The sequence below is a fragment of the Lissotriton helveticus genome, chromosome 2_1, assembly GCF_964261635.1.
Source record: "Lissotriton helveticus chromosome 2_1, aLisHel1.1, whole genome shotgun sequence".
In the NCBI taxonomy this organism is placed as follows: domain Eukaryota; kingdom Metazoa; phylum Chordata; class Amphibia; order Caudata; family Salamandridae; genus Lissotriton; species Lissotriton helveticus.
Window position 1 is genome coordinate 413,064,473 of NC_136059.1, and position 17,231 is coordinate 413,081,703.

A 17,231-nucleotide genomic window follows, 5' to 3' on the forward strand; every position below is an offset into this window, starting at 1 on the left:
ACCGACATTGCCTTAAGCAAACACACGAGGTGGTGACAAGATTGGAGCAGCGAGACTTGCCGAGAAGCCCACAGACGCTGCCCCTCCTTTCTGACGCGCTGAGAGAGAGACGCTGCCTTTTCTCCTGCCGAGAAATCCAGCTCCGGCGCTTCCAAGCAGCCCTCGCAGGCAGCTGGAATATCAAGACCTGAGATAGAGATACCAGCCCTCCAGCCTTCTAAATCCCAGGTACTGAACTGAATCATCCTTTGTAGAGAATTCTTGAAGCAGACCCTTGGCAAAACAAACTTAACTTAAACTGCTACTTATCTACTCCCGCCACGTATTAGGCTTAGGTCAGGTACATTGGGGTAGGCGTAGTTAGAAGCACCAGTTGAGTATGATTAGTCAATGTATATATGTATGTATCTATTTTATCCATTTTAAGTATCATATGGCTAAGAAACCATATCAATGCTTTTACAGTATTATTTTATAATTCTGTTATTACTGTATGCACTTTACTTAACTCTAAGTATTGCAATAATAGCGATTCATTTCTCTTGTATGAGAAAAGAGACTGATCAATAAATAACATCTTTTTATTGAACACGCCCGTCTTTTCCTTTTCTCTACAATCTGGTGAAACTAAGAATGCACTGAACTGACTGAGTAAAATAAGTTGTCTTTTGTTTTCACACGACTCTAGAGATACACTCTTGATTAGGGGAGAGCAAAGTTGTCATGTTCTATGGTTGTCAGAAACTAAATCCCTTCTTGTCTATCCAGGGAAGTTAAACTCCTCCTTGTCTATTCGAGAAAGTTTCTAGTGAACTCTGAGCTAGCTGGCAAACACTAAACTTTAAGTCTAATATCGACAGTAGAAGACCTAGTTAACCTCTGTCCTACGTCTATACTATTGAAGATATTATTCCAATGCGCAGAGCCTATTGGGATGATAGGAACTACACTACATGGCGCCCAACGGTTTGGATAGGCGATAAATCTAACGTAAGACATTAGAGTAACTCAGTCGTGCTTTTTCACACAGACCCCTTTTCCCCATAATACTCCAAAGACGTCTGGAGTGGGTGAAAGGTTAAATCCGCCAAACTTAGTAGGAGGAGACTCCTATGTATGGTTCTTGGTTTATTCAACGTTGAAGGATACACTGTTCCAAAATATCGTGCATCTAATCTTTGTTTCCATAGAAACCTGATCTGCAAATAAATAAAATAATTTTCTTGACATTAGAATGTCAGAAACTGAAGAAGAAAGGGAGACAGCTAGAATAGCAGCTGAACTCATAGCAGCTGACAATAGTCTCCTACAGCAAGACCCGGAGGCAATACTCATCCCGGTCAACATAAGGAAATCTAAAACTTATAGAAAATGGGCTGACACCGAGAGGTGGTACAGTCATATTCGTAATCAAGGCACACGAATATCGGCAGACAGAGGTATTCTATTCATGGATAAACTTTCCAGCAGCAAACGCTGTAACAAAGGACTTCCACTATTACAAAATAGAGGAACCTCCAAATGAGTACACTCCTTTCGAGGAGGTGGAAATACCACTCAAATACCAAGAGCACCTGCTCTGGTTTAATGGCGCCCTAAAACATAATAATCACATCACCAGGCTCGGTCCACTAGGTAGACCAGGAGCAACGTGGCCGGTCCTATCCGGATACACACCACATCCAGACATTGAAGAAATGTCTGCACCAGAACTTTTAGCACAGCTAAAACAACTAATTAAAATACACAGACAATTAGTCCAATAAGTAATGCGGACTTCAACAGTCCTACCAGCTATTAAAATTTCACAGCTGATCCCTCACCAGGAGAACACAAATAAAATTACACCACAGAACATACAGTCCTGTCTAGGTAAAGTACCCGCAAAACGGGAACAAATTCCATTCTGGTTAGCACAAAAAATCACTCAAATAGAGGCGGTATTTCCAGATACCACCCCGGTTGAGAAACACCGGATTCTGACTATCTGTCTTCCAATGGGAATCGCACCACATGTGGAGGACTGTGACACATGGGGTACAGTCTTTGCTTCCATTTACACAAAAACACATGGTGTTCCATCCATGTCAGTAATACCAGATGTGCTAAAACAAATTCAAGATGAATACGGTCCAGAACCTGCTTTAACTCTTGGTATGAAATTACTAAAAGACTTCAAGCAGGTCTCGGCAATATTACTAGCCAATATAAAGGGAGAAGCAGCAAATGTGGCGATCCGCCAGAGGTTGAAAGAGACAGATATAGCAGACCAACCATTTGAAATTGCCAGAATCATAGAAAAATCCTATGAAGAACTAGGAAGAGATAGTTTGGGTGGAATACCTGTAAAACCCCAACTTATTGAAAAACCTGAAAAAATATTTATTAAAAATAATCTAAACACTCAAAAAAAGAGCTGGGATGGAAATAAACAATCCACTCCTAAAGAAAAAAGATTCCAGTCCAGAGGAAGGTCTCCTCGGCGGAGAGAAAGATCTCCGGACCAAGGACACAAGTCTCCCCAAAGGGAGCCCTCTGAGAAAAAATACAACCTTAGAAATAGGGATAATATAAAAAAACCTGATAGATATCAAGATATTGATACACGTCCCTCTTGATCTTTTCAGACTTCCTCGCAGAAATCGGAAAGAAGAGGACGGTCAGAACACAGGGAGGAGCACGTCAAGTCCAAAGACAAGGAACCTGCTCATCAAAATAAAAAATTACAGTTTCCAAAAAAGAAGGTAGCCAGTATTAAAGTAATCAACCATGCCGAGAATACTGAGGACACAGCTGAAAAACGGAGAATGGGCTCAGACAATGCTAGACAGCGCAGCAGAAGTGAGCATAGCTCGCAAGATCCTTATGAATCATCTGGAGACAGTGGACACGAATGAATACATTCAGGTGGAAACTGCAGATACCAGAGTTAGCAAACCTCATAAAATATATGAAATAACATTGCGTATAGAGGGGGATAAGACTAAAAAAATAAGGGGTCTCTTTTGGGATAATCTCTCCAAGGGCTATGATATCCTTCTAGCTGAAAGAGACTGGCCACCAGAGTTTGTCAGGGAGTGCCCTCATGGCGAAGAAATAATTATGCCTGCCTTCTCAAATCATATTCCAATACATAAAAAATATACACTTGCAAGAAAGTGGGCAGTAGCCCAAGCTCCTGCATTATATAAAAACCATGTGGGATGGGATGAGGACTCTCCTCACAAAATCCAGTTAAAATCACAACCTACTGCTCATAGGCAGTACCCAATTAAGCAAGAAGCTAGAAAACGGGTAAAAGAGATCCTAGATCAACTTGAATACCAGGGGGTGATTGAAACTTGCACCTCACAAATGAATAATCCTTTGTTTCCTGTCTCCAAACCAGACAATTCATATCGTCTTGTTTTGGACTACAGACACCTTAACTCATGTTGCAAAACCTTTGCAGTACAAAACTCGCATAGTGCTGCACTAATGAATAACATAGTGCGCAAAAAATACAAAACAACATTAGACATCTCTAATGGATTCTTCTGTCAAAATATAGCACCAGAGAGCAGATATTTGACCGCGTTCTCAATAAATGGCGCGCAAAAAAATTTTTTGTCGTTTGCCCCAGGGGTTTAAGAATAGCCCAGGATTATTCTCAGCAAGAGTAACAGAGTTACTACAAATATATGATGATGAGGCATTATCTTATGTCGATGACATCTATCTAACAGATGATGACTTGGATACTCACTTGAAGAGAGTGAACACCATAATACTTGGGTTCGCAGCAGAGGGTTACAAATTCAACTTTAAAAAGTCAAGAATTGCCCATCTAACTGTCCTGTTTTTAGGATATGAACTATCAAGTGAAGGCAAAAGCCTGGCTGACAATTTCCTAGAGAAATGTGCTGTAATCCAAGCACCTACAACAATAAAAAACTTACAATCAATTCTAGGTTTCCTAAATTTCGGAAGAACTTACATTATAAATTATGCAGAGAGAGCTAAACCTCTCTATGACCTTATAAAACCAGATTTTAAAAGAATCAATTGGACTCAAAAACACACAGAAATTTTGAGATCTTTACAAACAGATATGTTAGTTAAAACAAAATTACAAACACGTGACAACACACGCAACCTTGTGATTCGAGTCATCCCAGGAAGATGCGGATTCACATACCTGACCTCTAATGAGGGAGAGAAGGTACCAATAGCATACAAATCACACTTGTACACAAAAGCTGAAATGAAATTTAGCCCAACGGAAAAAATTCTAACCGCGGTACAGACTGCAGTAGCAAAAGAACGAGCCCTAGCACAAGGTAAACGAATAATCATCGTGACACCGATACCAGCCCTGGAGGCGGTAACAAAGGCAAGCATTCCGAATGCTAAAGCACTCCATCCAAGATGGATACAATGGGCTAATTCTCTTGCTGCAACAGACGTGGCATACGAATTTGATCCCAACTTAAAAACACAAGAGTTTCTCCAATATGAATTCGAATGTCCTCCGCCGACCGAGATTCTGCCTTTAGAACATTACGGCTGTATAATATATACAGACGGATCAGGACAACCCGCAGTGGGGGGTAAGCAAGCTTACAGTGCTGCGTGCGCAATTGTAAAAGGTCGCTGGCACGAAGGAAAATTTAAACCAGTGGTCACTAAAACGCAATCTCTAGGAGATTGTACAGCTCAGCGAGCTGAACTACTAGCATTCAAGATGGCGCTTGAAAATACAGATCGCGAATTCCCCACACTCATAGTGTGCGATTCATATTATTGCGTCCAATCTTACAATGAATACTTGCAGATCTGGGTTCAGAACGGTTTTAAAGATGCAAAAGGTGGCACAATCAAGCATAAAATGCTTTGGGAACAAGTAGTTCTTTTGCAAAAGGAACTACAAAAGACTCACGTGATACATACACTGAGTCATCAACGTGATGGCGTTCACGTTGAAGGGAATTCATTGGCTGATGAGGCCGCGAAGGCAGCTGTGCAAACGGCTTCCGTAGCTGCCATCACTCGGTCAAAAACAAAAATAGACAGCGAAATATTACAGGCTGTCAGTGCTACAGTAAAAGATGCGATAGAAACACTCCCGAAAGGCTTTCCAGTAATGTACTCATACATAACTGATGCAAATAATGTTCCGTTTGCTCGAATCCCTGGAGTGGGGGATAGGGCAATTCCAAACATGGAACATAGGTTAGGACTCATCATAGCGGCACACGAAGGGCTTGCTTCTGTACATGCTGGCGTTTCAGCCACAGTATCATTATTAAAACAGAGATACTGGTGGCCACAAATGCGACGACAAACAAGGAACTATGTTCTAGAATGTGAAATATGTCAAAGAATGAAAGTATCAACAGTGAAACGACCCGCACAGACGCACCTTCTAATCTCAGATAAACCATTAGCCTGTGTTTACCTAGACCACTGTGGTCCCTTACAAAGGGATGGTAACTATAAATATATCTTGGTCGCAGTGGATTCATGCACGAGATTCATATGGATGTGGCCCCAGCGATCGGCTGACGCCAGAACTGTTATAAAAGATGTGCGAGTCTTTATCGGCACATACGCAATTGGCATGCTACATTCTGACCAGGGTCCTGCTTTTAGCTCCCGGGCTTATAAGGAGGCCATGACCAGCATGGGCATTGCATTGCGGTACTCTTGTCCATTTCATCCCGAGGGAAACGGAATCGTAGAAAGAAAAAAACGTGACATAAAGCAATCTATAACAGCAAAGGTATTAGTTTCGGGAGCTGGGTGGGTCAAACATTTAATAAGTGTCCAACGTAGTCTAAATAACCTGCCAAGAAATTCTCTGAAAGGACTCAGTCCGTACGAACTATTGTTTGGGACTAGAATGTTAATCCAGGACTTAGATAGTCAGACTTCAGTGGTTAAAGAAAAATGCTTTGATATCAAAGATCGCTTGGCTATTTTACAGGACTTAAATGAAACAAGAAAAGACCTGAGCAACATAAATTTGAAACAGCAGCCAGCAACCACTGAAGAAAAACCACCTGTCCCAGCAAGGCCTGTCTGGATTCCAAAAGTCGGGGATCTGGTCAGAGAAAAGATCGCGGTAAAGAAGGAATTTGGGCCTTCTTACAGAAAAGCAGTTCCTGTCTTGTCTATCAACGGGACAAGATCAGTAGTACTACCGCCCCTTGCTGGTAAAAAGGAGAACCGAGTCATATCCATCGACCTGGTTAAACCACAATCATGTGGCCAATAACAAATAGTAGGCCAAGTGGACTCCCAAGAAGTAGCAGAACACCAAAGTATGCTACATCCACAGAGGTTCAAACTGAAAGATTGATCACATTTGGAAAATCTACAGTGAAAGGACAAGGACTATGCAACAAAGCAATGGAACTTGAACCTCTTAAAACCCAAATCAAAGCTTTTCATCAAGAAACAACAACCTACGATGATGTAACTACAGAGTTTTCTAATGAAACAAAGCAAAAGCCAAAAGCAAAAAGTAATCCAGAAGCAATTGGAACAATTGACAGAACAGCATCCGGCTACTTCATCAACTTCGATGATTTTTCAGAAGAACAATGCGAACCAGAAGTACAGCCATCAACAAAAACTTTTAAAGACAAAGCAAAGGAACTTTTTTCATCAACTAAAGAGAACCTATCTGACTTCTCCATGGATTGAAATTTGGGTGACATTAGGTGCATTTATCCTCATACTTTGGCTCGTCATGGTACTATGCTTGGGACATTTCATTGAGGGAAAATATGCTAAAATGGACACAGCAAGCCAGAAAATCAACTTGGTCCTTAAACCACACACAACTTCACACGTCAAGAAAAGAGAACTTTCTTCAGTGAACTTCACAGCCAACCCTATACCAGGCGGTGTAGCATTGGACAATACTGATTATGAAATCTATGGCCCGGTTCAAATCCTGAAGTATCCACACCAATTTAAGATCTCGTTAAGTGACTTTGTAAAACCAAGCACATTTGCTGATGATTGGGACTTTGAAAGTATTAATGATATGATGTCTGACCTAGTAATGTCTGCTAAATTTACAGAACATGATTATTTGCAGGGTTCATCTAATTATGATCAAATGTTCTGCTATAGCCACTATGGTAACCATTATCTCCATAAATCTGCACAACCTAGAAATGTTTTAAATTATAACCAATGGGAACATTGTGCTACTCCACCAAAGGGTAGTTCCAAAACATTTTATGATAAATATTCATACTTTTCAGGGTTTAACACAAGTAATGCAGAAATATTTTATTTCAAATTGTCAAATAAGACAGGTATGAAGACCATGCTTACCAACACAAAATTGATATATTCAGATTCATTTTTTGAGCAAATGAATACATTTGGTTTTGATTTCTGGAACAGTAACATTGAAACAAAAACTGTTTGGGGTACAAAAGATTGGCAAGTACAAGGTATAGAATCATTGTTCAGAGCCTGCATGATCCCAGAACAAATTATATTTTTGAATGACACTATTCAACAAACTACCTGTCTTGGCTTAGCCAAAATCAAAGACTTAAACAAACCGTCTATTCCAAAGCCAACAACGCACAGTAATAGCTCTATAGATGCTGAGATAGACGTAAACCATATTTTAAACCAAAACAGAACACATCCTGATTGGAAACAATGGTTGATCTGGCCCACAGACACAAATAACTGTCAAGACAGATTCCTGAACAAAATACAGGGGTTCAAATTGACCAGGCCAGACCCTAGATATTCCCAAAGACAACATCCAGGGATAGTAACTACTTACAGTGTGGGCAAGCTCTGCCTTCAATGGCTACAAACATCCACACTGGCAGAAATTAAGCAACACATAACTTTACTTCAAGAAGGTGCTGACTTGCGTGATTTCATTATGGGACCACGCAAACAGCGTCAAAAACGTTTCATAGCGGCCTCTATATATGCAGCTTACAATGAAGTTTGGAAAGTAACTCAAATTGAGACAGCAGAAAAAATACGGGAAATTGACCGTATTAATTTGGAAAAATCACTTTCTGTTGTGGACAATGGGTTAATGACTCTGTCCTCCAGAATATATTCACTGGACAGTATTGTATCTTCAGCAATCGATATAATATCGCAAGACTTACTGATGTTACAACACGGTCAGTCCCAATTGCGTTCTATTGTACAGCTTGGCTGGACGTTACAAAATCTGCGTTCAGGCTATGTGCCTTGGCGTTTAATCAACACAACGTCACTATTTAATATCTTTAACCTTACTGATAAACAAATCAGTTTGGCACAGAAGGGTGCTGACTATACAATTCTGAGCATTGAAAAACTTGAGAGATTACCATTGACAATGTCAGAACGACCTGTAATTGAATGGATAATACATGGGATAATAAATATTCCGATAACAACTTTCCAGTTTCAATACTGCCAAAAATATATACAGGCAGGCCAGTATGAAAGGTTGGGTAAAGGATACATTAAGTCAACATGGAACTTGCCCTATACACACGCATGTGTTAGTAATAAAGGACAAAGTGTGTTCCTTAGTGGCAATAATTGTGAAAGGTCACTAAGCGGTACACTTTTGTGTCAGGGTATTAGTTTACATGGAGCATGTGAAGGGAACTCAAATAACCTTTCATGTCACCAGCTATGCACACCTGCAACACAAATAGAACCATTCTTTAAGAGACTCTCGAATGGGAGTTACATTCTAATTGTAGATCGCAGATGTTGCAGTCTGCTGCCCGGAAAACCTTATCTCATAACCGTGACTAGGAAGGTCATGTGCTGTGAATGAGTATTGTTCCCGAACGATGCCCGAGACAGGGAGGAAAGGTTGTGGCCCAGTTTGAAAATTTCTTCTATTCGAATTGATACTTTAAGCAGAATGAAGACAGTGCTCCTACAGACACCAACCATGTTAACGTCATCAAAAGAAACATATGATCTCCAAGTTGCAAGGACAACTGCTGAGATTCATTCACTGTTATCAATTCCCCCATACATTTTGCAGAAATACTGAGCGACATCTTAAATATTTCTGATACAAGCGGAATCGCGAGTGTATTTAAGACAGTGTTTTCAGGAGCTTTAACCCCATTCAAAGCCATCCTGGGTATTTTTCCTGATTTTGTCCATTCCATCTTTGGCGGACTTCCTCTCCTTTTGGGACTAGTGGCAGGCATCCTATTTTTGATCCTGTTACTTCGCTATGGCAAACCACGTCACAGACAAGACACCTGCGATAATGGAAGAAACAATCCGAGCTATTGGCTACCGGGACCGCATAACTAAAGTCCTTGGACGAGCACGGCTACGAGATTTGAACATGACTTGGTTTCTTTCATTCAGACCGATGTGGCAAAGTTGTGTTATGCCTGTATTAAGGTGCTTGCTATGCGGCGAAGAATGCGTGTTGGACACCTGTCTGACACTACAATCGGATGTGCCAATGGACGCAGAGACTTTGTTGGGTCCGGTAACGGCTCATGCATTGTGCTGTCCCCAGCGGCTACCAATCCTGATGACGGCATTCGTGGAGACTTGACCACTACGATTGAAGAGTTGTGAAGTACAAGATGAAAGCAGCATCGATCAGGTACAACCTTCTGTCAGCTATGCTGATCGAAACATCAATGAAGGCAATCATGCTCATGAATGCATGTTACAAAATTTACCCGAGTTAGTGGAACTTTCACAAGAAGCAGTTGACAGTTTTTTCGAAAGTCTCAACAATATGATGTTTTCACCAGAGCAGAAAGAATGGCTTTGAACAAACTAGCACACGGCGTTCCCTACACCCTGAATTTGGCCTTCAACTTTGAAAATTAAGCAATAAGAAATTTTCTCACCAGTTTTTACAGAGAGCGAGACATTTTTCCCCTTCCATTCCAAAATATTTACGATTTTTTGGGACACTTATCTTCTGCTTAAAGTAAGACTATTCTTAGAGAACAAAATTTCTATATTTAGCTACTCAAGACACTTTAGCTACCCTCTAGCATATTCACGAGTATTATGAATTTGTGATGAGATGGTCTCGACTTTTTCTTCTGTATTAAGAGTCATTTCATGTGTAATTTCCGCATTTCATTCATGCTTATTTCAAAATATGCGTTTAGATTTAGCATTTATTATACTGCTTGAAGTGCATATAGTAATTATACTCATCTTTTCGTGTATTTCGCATTTCCAAATTTCATTATGCAAATGATTGTATTTTGGGGTGGTTCGGTATACACATGCACTACTAGTATGTTTACTATGCCTAGACTTGTAAATATGGACATAGACTACGTGGAGTGGGTGTGGTGTATTTATTATGGGTACTGTATCGATCCCCCTGTTTCTGACCCTTGTCTGGTTAATAATTAACTAGCAGCCATTCAACTGCACAGAAATCCGTTATCTGATTAGCCACACAACGGCACAGAAGCCCGTTATCTGATTAGGTCAGAGCGCATGCCATCATTAGGCAAGCACTATTCCTCCAGCCCCCTAATAGGCATACGGTGTTCTCAAAACAAATCAAACCTACCACGATCTGGGAAATCCCCACAGCCATTGTTTTGATTTAGCCGAGAACTTCAGTAAAGAATGTGCGAACGATCAAGTTCGTATGACATCCTTATTGACGTATTTATGTCCATCCTTACGTCAATCCCGGCACCTTTCAGGTATAAATAATACCGACATTGCCTTAAGCAAACACACGAGGTGGTGACAAGATTGGAGCAGCGAGACTTGCCGAGAAGCCCACAGACGCTGTCCCTCCTTTCTGACGCGCTGAGAGAGAGACGCTGCCTTTTCTCCTGCCGAGAAATCCAGCTCCGGCGCTTCCAAGCAGCCCTCGCAGGCAGCTGGAATATCAAGACCTGAGATAGAGATACCAGCCCTCCAGCCTTCTAAATCCCAGGTACTGAACTGAATCATCCTTTGTAGAGAATTCTTGAAGCAGACCCTTGGCAAAACAAACTTAACTTAAACTGCTACTTATCTACTCCCGCCACGTATTAGGCTTAGGTCAGGTACATTGGGGTAGGCGTAGTTAGAAGCACCAGTTGAGTACGATTAGTCAATGTATATATGTATGTATCTATTTTATCCATTTTAAGTATCATATGGCTAAGAAACCATATCAATGCTTTTACAGTATTATTTTATAATTCTGTTATTACTGTATGCACTTTACTTAACTCTAAGTATTGCAATAATAGCGATTCATTTCTATTGTATGAGAAAAGAGACTGATCAATAAATAACATCTTTTTATTGAACACGCCCGTCTCTTCCTTTTCTCTACAATCTGGTGAAACTAAGAATGCACTGAACTGACTGAGTAAAATAAGTTGTCTTTTGTTTTCACACGACTCTAGAGATACACTCTTGATTAGGGGAGAGCAAAGTTGTCATGTTCTATGGTTGTCAGAAACTAAATCCCTTCTTGTCTATCCAGGGAAGTTAAACTCCTCCTTGTCTATTCGAGAAAGTTTCTAGTGAACTCTGAGCTAGCTGGCAAACACTAAACTTTAAGTCTAATATCGACAGTAGAAGACCTAGTTAACCTCTGTCCTACGTCTATACTATTGAAGATATTATTCCAATGCGCAGAGCCTATTGGGATGATAGGAACTACACTACACTCCAGTCCTGTACCACATTCAGGACTAATTGCATTTATACAAGGGTGCCAGAAGAACTGAAGTAATTTTATCTCATATTCACTTTAAGAAAACAGACAGTTCTTGATGAAGAAACCAAAGTATATTTCTATACTCTCAATGCATGAACCTGTGTATGAAACCTTTCCACTGCATGTGTGAATTATTCAATAAAACTGTTCTAGGCACATTCAAATGTGAATTTTAAACCATGACAATTGTAATAAAAATTACCTACCGTGGCACATCTCGGTGACTCACAAGACACTACATTTTATCATTAAAATGGAATATGCCAAAATACATTTGACAAAGGAATTCACATGGAGACAGAATACTGAGTGAAAGGAAAGAAGACTAAGACAAAAAAAGACAAAGATATAAGGAAAAGAGCTACAGACAGACACAGATGGTAAAATCTGTATAAGACACTGTGAGTGAGTGAGAGAGTAAGTGAGTGAGTGCATGGAATTACAGGATACTATTTTGTGTTCCATAGCAGCTTAATTAGCTCTATATTTCATATTTAAAGATTATTTGGTGCAGTAGGGCTCAATGACATTTGAATTTCCTGACTTTAAAAAAGCAGTACATTGTAGGCAGTATAATCTTCAGGGCTAGCCTGTCACCGTGACTCAACAGCGGAAGGTTTTTGATTTCTCCACTGAGGTGGAGTTACAATCTTTGCATATGAGAGCTGCATGAGACCTGATCCTAACCTTCATCAGAAGAATATGTCCATGATATAAAAATAGCTTGCTGACCACGCACAATTCTCATAATTCATAGCACTCGTCTTACCTCCCTCAGTGGGTCATTGAGCTCGTTGAGAATATTATCCTCGTCGAAGATCTTGCCTTGGTATCGGTGCTCATAGTAGTCATGAATCTTCTGCCGCATGTCTGAAGGTAACTTATGGAATGACATGTACTGTTCGACTTGTTTATACTATAAAGAGAGGAACATGTTAGAAGTCCATTATCAATGAAAGACAGTGATATATCCAAATGCACATTCAAAAAAATACTGTGAACATGATGTAACTCTGACAAAGCAGGGATTAAAAACAAACATATCAATTGGGTGAATTCATGCTTAGTTTAATAATATGTGCATATAAATTGGGTGAGTTCATGCTTAGTTTAATAAATCTAATTTCTTCAATCCTATACATGCAGCATCACCATATATGTCTTCATTTCACTCATTTGCAGTGTGAATGTTCCTGGCATAACAGTATTAAAAACTGGACTTTTTCCCTTTATTGGACTATCACAATGGGTGATAGTCCTTATGCTCACAATGTGTTCCAACTTTGGCAGGTGTACAGAGGCACATACTTTAGTGGAGACTTAAAGAAGAAAAAAACACAGCACATATTCACAGAGGAGACTAGTGTAGAGTGGACCACAATCCTTCCACCCAAAAATGGAAGATTGAATTTTCTATGATATACCCTCGGATTGGTTGGAGATACACACATAAAATACTGATTGTAAGTATAAAATACTTACGTGAAATCCTAACTGGAGACTGGTTCAAGAAAATAAAAGGGCATATTAGCAAGAACCTTGTTAAAATTATCGCCGTTTTAGCAGCAGGAAACTGCCTCTAAAATGGCGATAATTGGCTTGTTAATATGCGTTATAGAATTCCAATAGAAACCCAGGTTAGATGTGCAGGACATCTAACCTGGGCTTCTATTGGAATTCTATAACACATTTTATCATGCCCATTATTGCCGTTTTAGCGGCAGTTTCCTGCCGCTCAAACTGCGATAATTTTAACGAGGTTCTTGCTAATATGCCCCTTTATTTTCTTGAACCAGTGTTCAATTAGGATTTCACGTAATATAACAAAACAACCTTTTGTTTTTAAAGTAATGACATTAAAAAGTTCTTTGCAATAGCTCCAAGGTGACTGGGACATGCAGAGAGCTTCTAAAACAAATCTATACATAGTAAGCAGGTGCATCACATGGGACTTTTAATAAATGACTTCTGGCAAGACAAATGACAGCAGCCTCCTGCAAATAGAGTTAAAAAAACTCATGAAAGCTAAGCATTTTTCTGCACCTGCGAAGTTTGCAATGGTATTCGAAAATGTACAATGATGAGAATAAAATGTTCAGGATATTTCTAAAAAATAAGAGCAATAACAGGTCAAGGTAAACGATTTGACTTTGTCTAGCACACACAACCGCATCATGGCCGCACAACCTTCTGCAAGCAGGGCAACTGCACTGGGAAGATAAGGCTTATCTGCAAAGAACTTCCGTTGCTCCAATGATCTCATCCTGACCTAATGGCAGAATTATGCTGTTTAAGTGAAAGTGCGCAACCAGTCTGAAAGAATTATCCCAGCCTTTGATGTGTCTCTTTCAAGGAAAGCGAGATGTTTGTAAGGTTGCAAAAGGTATAGGTTAGAAATAAAATATATGCAATAAAACGACAGAAACAGAACAGAGAAAAGAGAATTGAAGCGAAAGTTTTAAGCAAATGACTCAAATAAAAATGTTTCGTGAACACGCGTTCAACAAACCAAGCCGAGTCATTATTGAAATTCTACCTTTAAATGTCCTTAAGAAACCAGAAGCCTAACTGAAAGTTGCTTTCTATATAGTTCTTCATGTATGCATCTTAGGGGTGACATTTCCTCGGTCAGTTTAATTTTGAAGTAGATTCAGTATTGTGTATTAAAATATATTCCTAGCCCAAAGCATTTGAAGGAAAATTGTATTTTACATGAATGGGGCGAATACCCTTCGAAAGCAGCAACCGCAATCCCCATCAGGGCGAACAACAAAAGTCACTAAATTAACATGTGATTAATCCCCTGGTAGCTTGGCACAAAATCAGTCAGGCAAACTTAGGGGCAATGTGTAAAGAATTTATACAGCATACAAACAGTAACAAAGTGAAAACACAATGAAAATCCCACACCAATTTAGAAAAATAGTGTAACATTTGATAACTAAAATAAGACTACACCAACAAAAGTAGAACTGTAGATGTGCAGTTTCAAAGAATTAGCTAAGCATTGTGCCCAAAAGCAGAAGCGTCACTCCCAATTATCTGGCCGCACTACACTGGAGGAAAGTCACCAGCTCAGGTAGACTGCGATTGAATCTGGGCCAGATACAGAGTACAAGTTAGTCCTGCTAAAAAAGTTGCATTTTCAAAGTCTGGCACGAAGAGTTCAGTTAGCAGTGGATGAGTCTGCTAGAAACAGGTAGAACTTGCAGATGGTTGTCGCTGTAGCGTGAAGAGCAGGCTGGACACCGTGGACATTCTTCACTAGAACTTCACGTTGATGGTCATCGTGGGCTGTTGGATGGTGCAGCACCAAGTACACATCTTGCATTGGCGGTCATCGTGCACGGCAAGATCTCAGCACAAACAGGCCTATTTGCGGTTGCAATAAGCCCAAAACTTCAGAATTTCTCCTTTTCTTCTCAGAAGGTGTTCAACTGATGTCAGCCCAGGTTTCAGGACCTGGAAAGGTATTTCTTGAGGGTCAGGAACTCACTCCAGCAGAGGCCATCAGGGCCTAGGCAGGTCCAGTTGCAGGGTCAGGCAGGGCCAGTGCATCAGGTCAGCTGCACAGTTGCAGTGAGGTCTCTGGAGCTTGTTGTGTACCTGTAGCTCAGAACATGAGTCTGCCAGCTAACCCTTGGATTCAATCTGCCTGAAATGAAGGGAGGAGGTCCAATGTAATGGATGTAGGCCCAGATCTCTGTACTGGGGTAAATGTTTGACATTTTCCAACATTCTGTCTCTCAATTGTTCTTTTTGCATTTGTTACCCCGAGTGAGATGCGTATGCCCAGACATGGGTCGTGTGCTGGATTCAAGCTATTTTGACTGATATGGGCTGGAACCCATAAACTGGTCCCAAGATGCTTGTTTCTGGTCCATGGAGGACCTGGCCTGGCAGTTCAGGCTGGACTGTTCCCATGAGGAGCAGGACCAAGACTGATTCGCATAGGGCTGGAATGAAACTGGAATGGCATAGGGAGCAAAAAAAGATGGGTTAAGGTCCAGATTTCTGTACCGGGATGATTGATTGACATTGTTCAACATTCTGTACACCAGTTGTACTTTTTGCAACTTTCTAAAAGTCCCATTTTCAGAACTGTGACTTAAAATGTAACTTTACCACGAAAGAGGATATTAAATTGCAATCCTTTTGAATATAACCATGACATTCCTACTGGCTAACAATCAAAGTTTTTATTTATTCATGTATTTAAAATATTTATAAAGTGTAACACTCATCACCTACGGGATATATGGGTCTCCATAAGCCGAAGCTCCAGAGGTAGCAAATTCCACCAGACTGCAGCCTGATGCGAAAAAGAGCAACCTCCTGTTATTGCTTTCTTTATTTGGATTGCTTTCGCTAAAACTAGATTGCGTGATCTGGAGGAAGTGACCCGTTAGGGCCCCCCGAATCACCACAGACCACCTCTCAGCCTTTCATACTGAATGAAGAGTCTGAAAAACGGTGGAGAATATACACTCATAATCGTTTATTGGTATACGCTCAGAGCGGGGCTCCGTCTGCACAGTCTCGTAAGAGTACTACAGAGGGAACTGAGGAACAGTATGCATGAAGATACATTATGTAAATTGCATGGTTAGCTAAGAACAGACGTGTCTGGACAGCAAAAGACAACAAAAATGTTTCTACTCTCCTATCTTGCACAGTTCAGGACACACTCAAGGCCGTTCCATCCTGTGCTGCGATCAAACTGCCAGACAGGTGGGAGAGGTTATTTATCTAGGGAAAACTATGCACTGGAACAAGCAGTTCCCTGTTACAGGAAAAAAACGAAGCAAATGGTATTTCTCGGAAGAGAGAAGGATTACTTTTGAATCTCACACAACCCTGAAAACAAAAATGGCGCAGCAAATGCTAACTAGCTAGCTTGCTTCAACCTCTGCCTTACAAGGCTAAGAGGTCACTGTTCGACCTGGCACTATTGGCGTGGGTCTCACTTCTAATTTTTTGCTGTTGACTCCTGTGTTTTTGCTATGTTTTTGCTGGTCTAGATGCTTTGGGCACTTTGCCACTTCTGTTCGGTGCCAAAGTGCAAGATCTCCCTATTGTAAATTGTTGTAATGGATTAGTGACTCCATGATTGGCGCATTTGATTTACATTGCACCATGGGTGCCCAGGGTCTGTAAATCAAATGCTTCTGGTGGGCTTGCAACACTGGTTGTGCCATCCACAGAAGCAGCTTGTAAAGTGTTGCTCAGGCCTGCCATTGCAGAGCCTGTGCGCAATCTGGGACTGCCATATCGACTTGGCAAATTCACCCACTTTCCAGTCCCTAAACCTTCCCTTTTCTACATGTTAGTCACCCTTATGGGCAGGGTGCATTGTATGTGAATGGTAGGACATTCCCTGGTGTGTGTGGCATGTCCTGATAGTGAATTACAGCCAATTTAGTTTTTCACTATTGCAAGGCTACCTGTTCCCATAGGCCAGAATGGGCAGTTTGATTATAACATCTTATAATCCTAACTTACCCAGGGAAAAGGGTAGAAAGACAAG

General features: G+C 40.6%; 1 protein-coding gene across 2 annotated transcripts in view; it reads right to left on the bottom strand.

Annotated features, from left to right (window-relative positions):
• Positions 1-17,231, bottom strand: part of HCN1 (hyperpolarization activated cyclic nucleotide gated potassium channel 1) — a 1,081,228-nt gene that overhangs the window by 282,974 nt on the left and 781,023 nt on the right. For both annotated transcript variants that reach the window (XM_078675048.1, XM_078675049.1), the window contains exon 5: positions 12,474-12,620. In XM_078675048.1, coding sequence (XP_078531174.1) covers positions 12,474-12,620 — 147 coding nt within the window. The remainder of the gene's footprint in view (positions 1-12,473; positions 12,621-17,231) is intronic.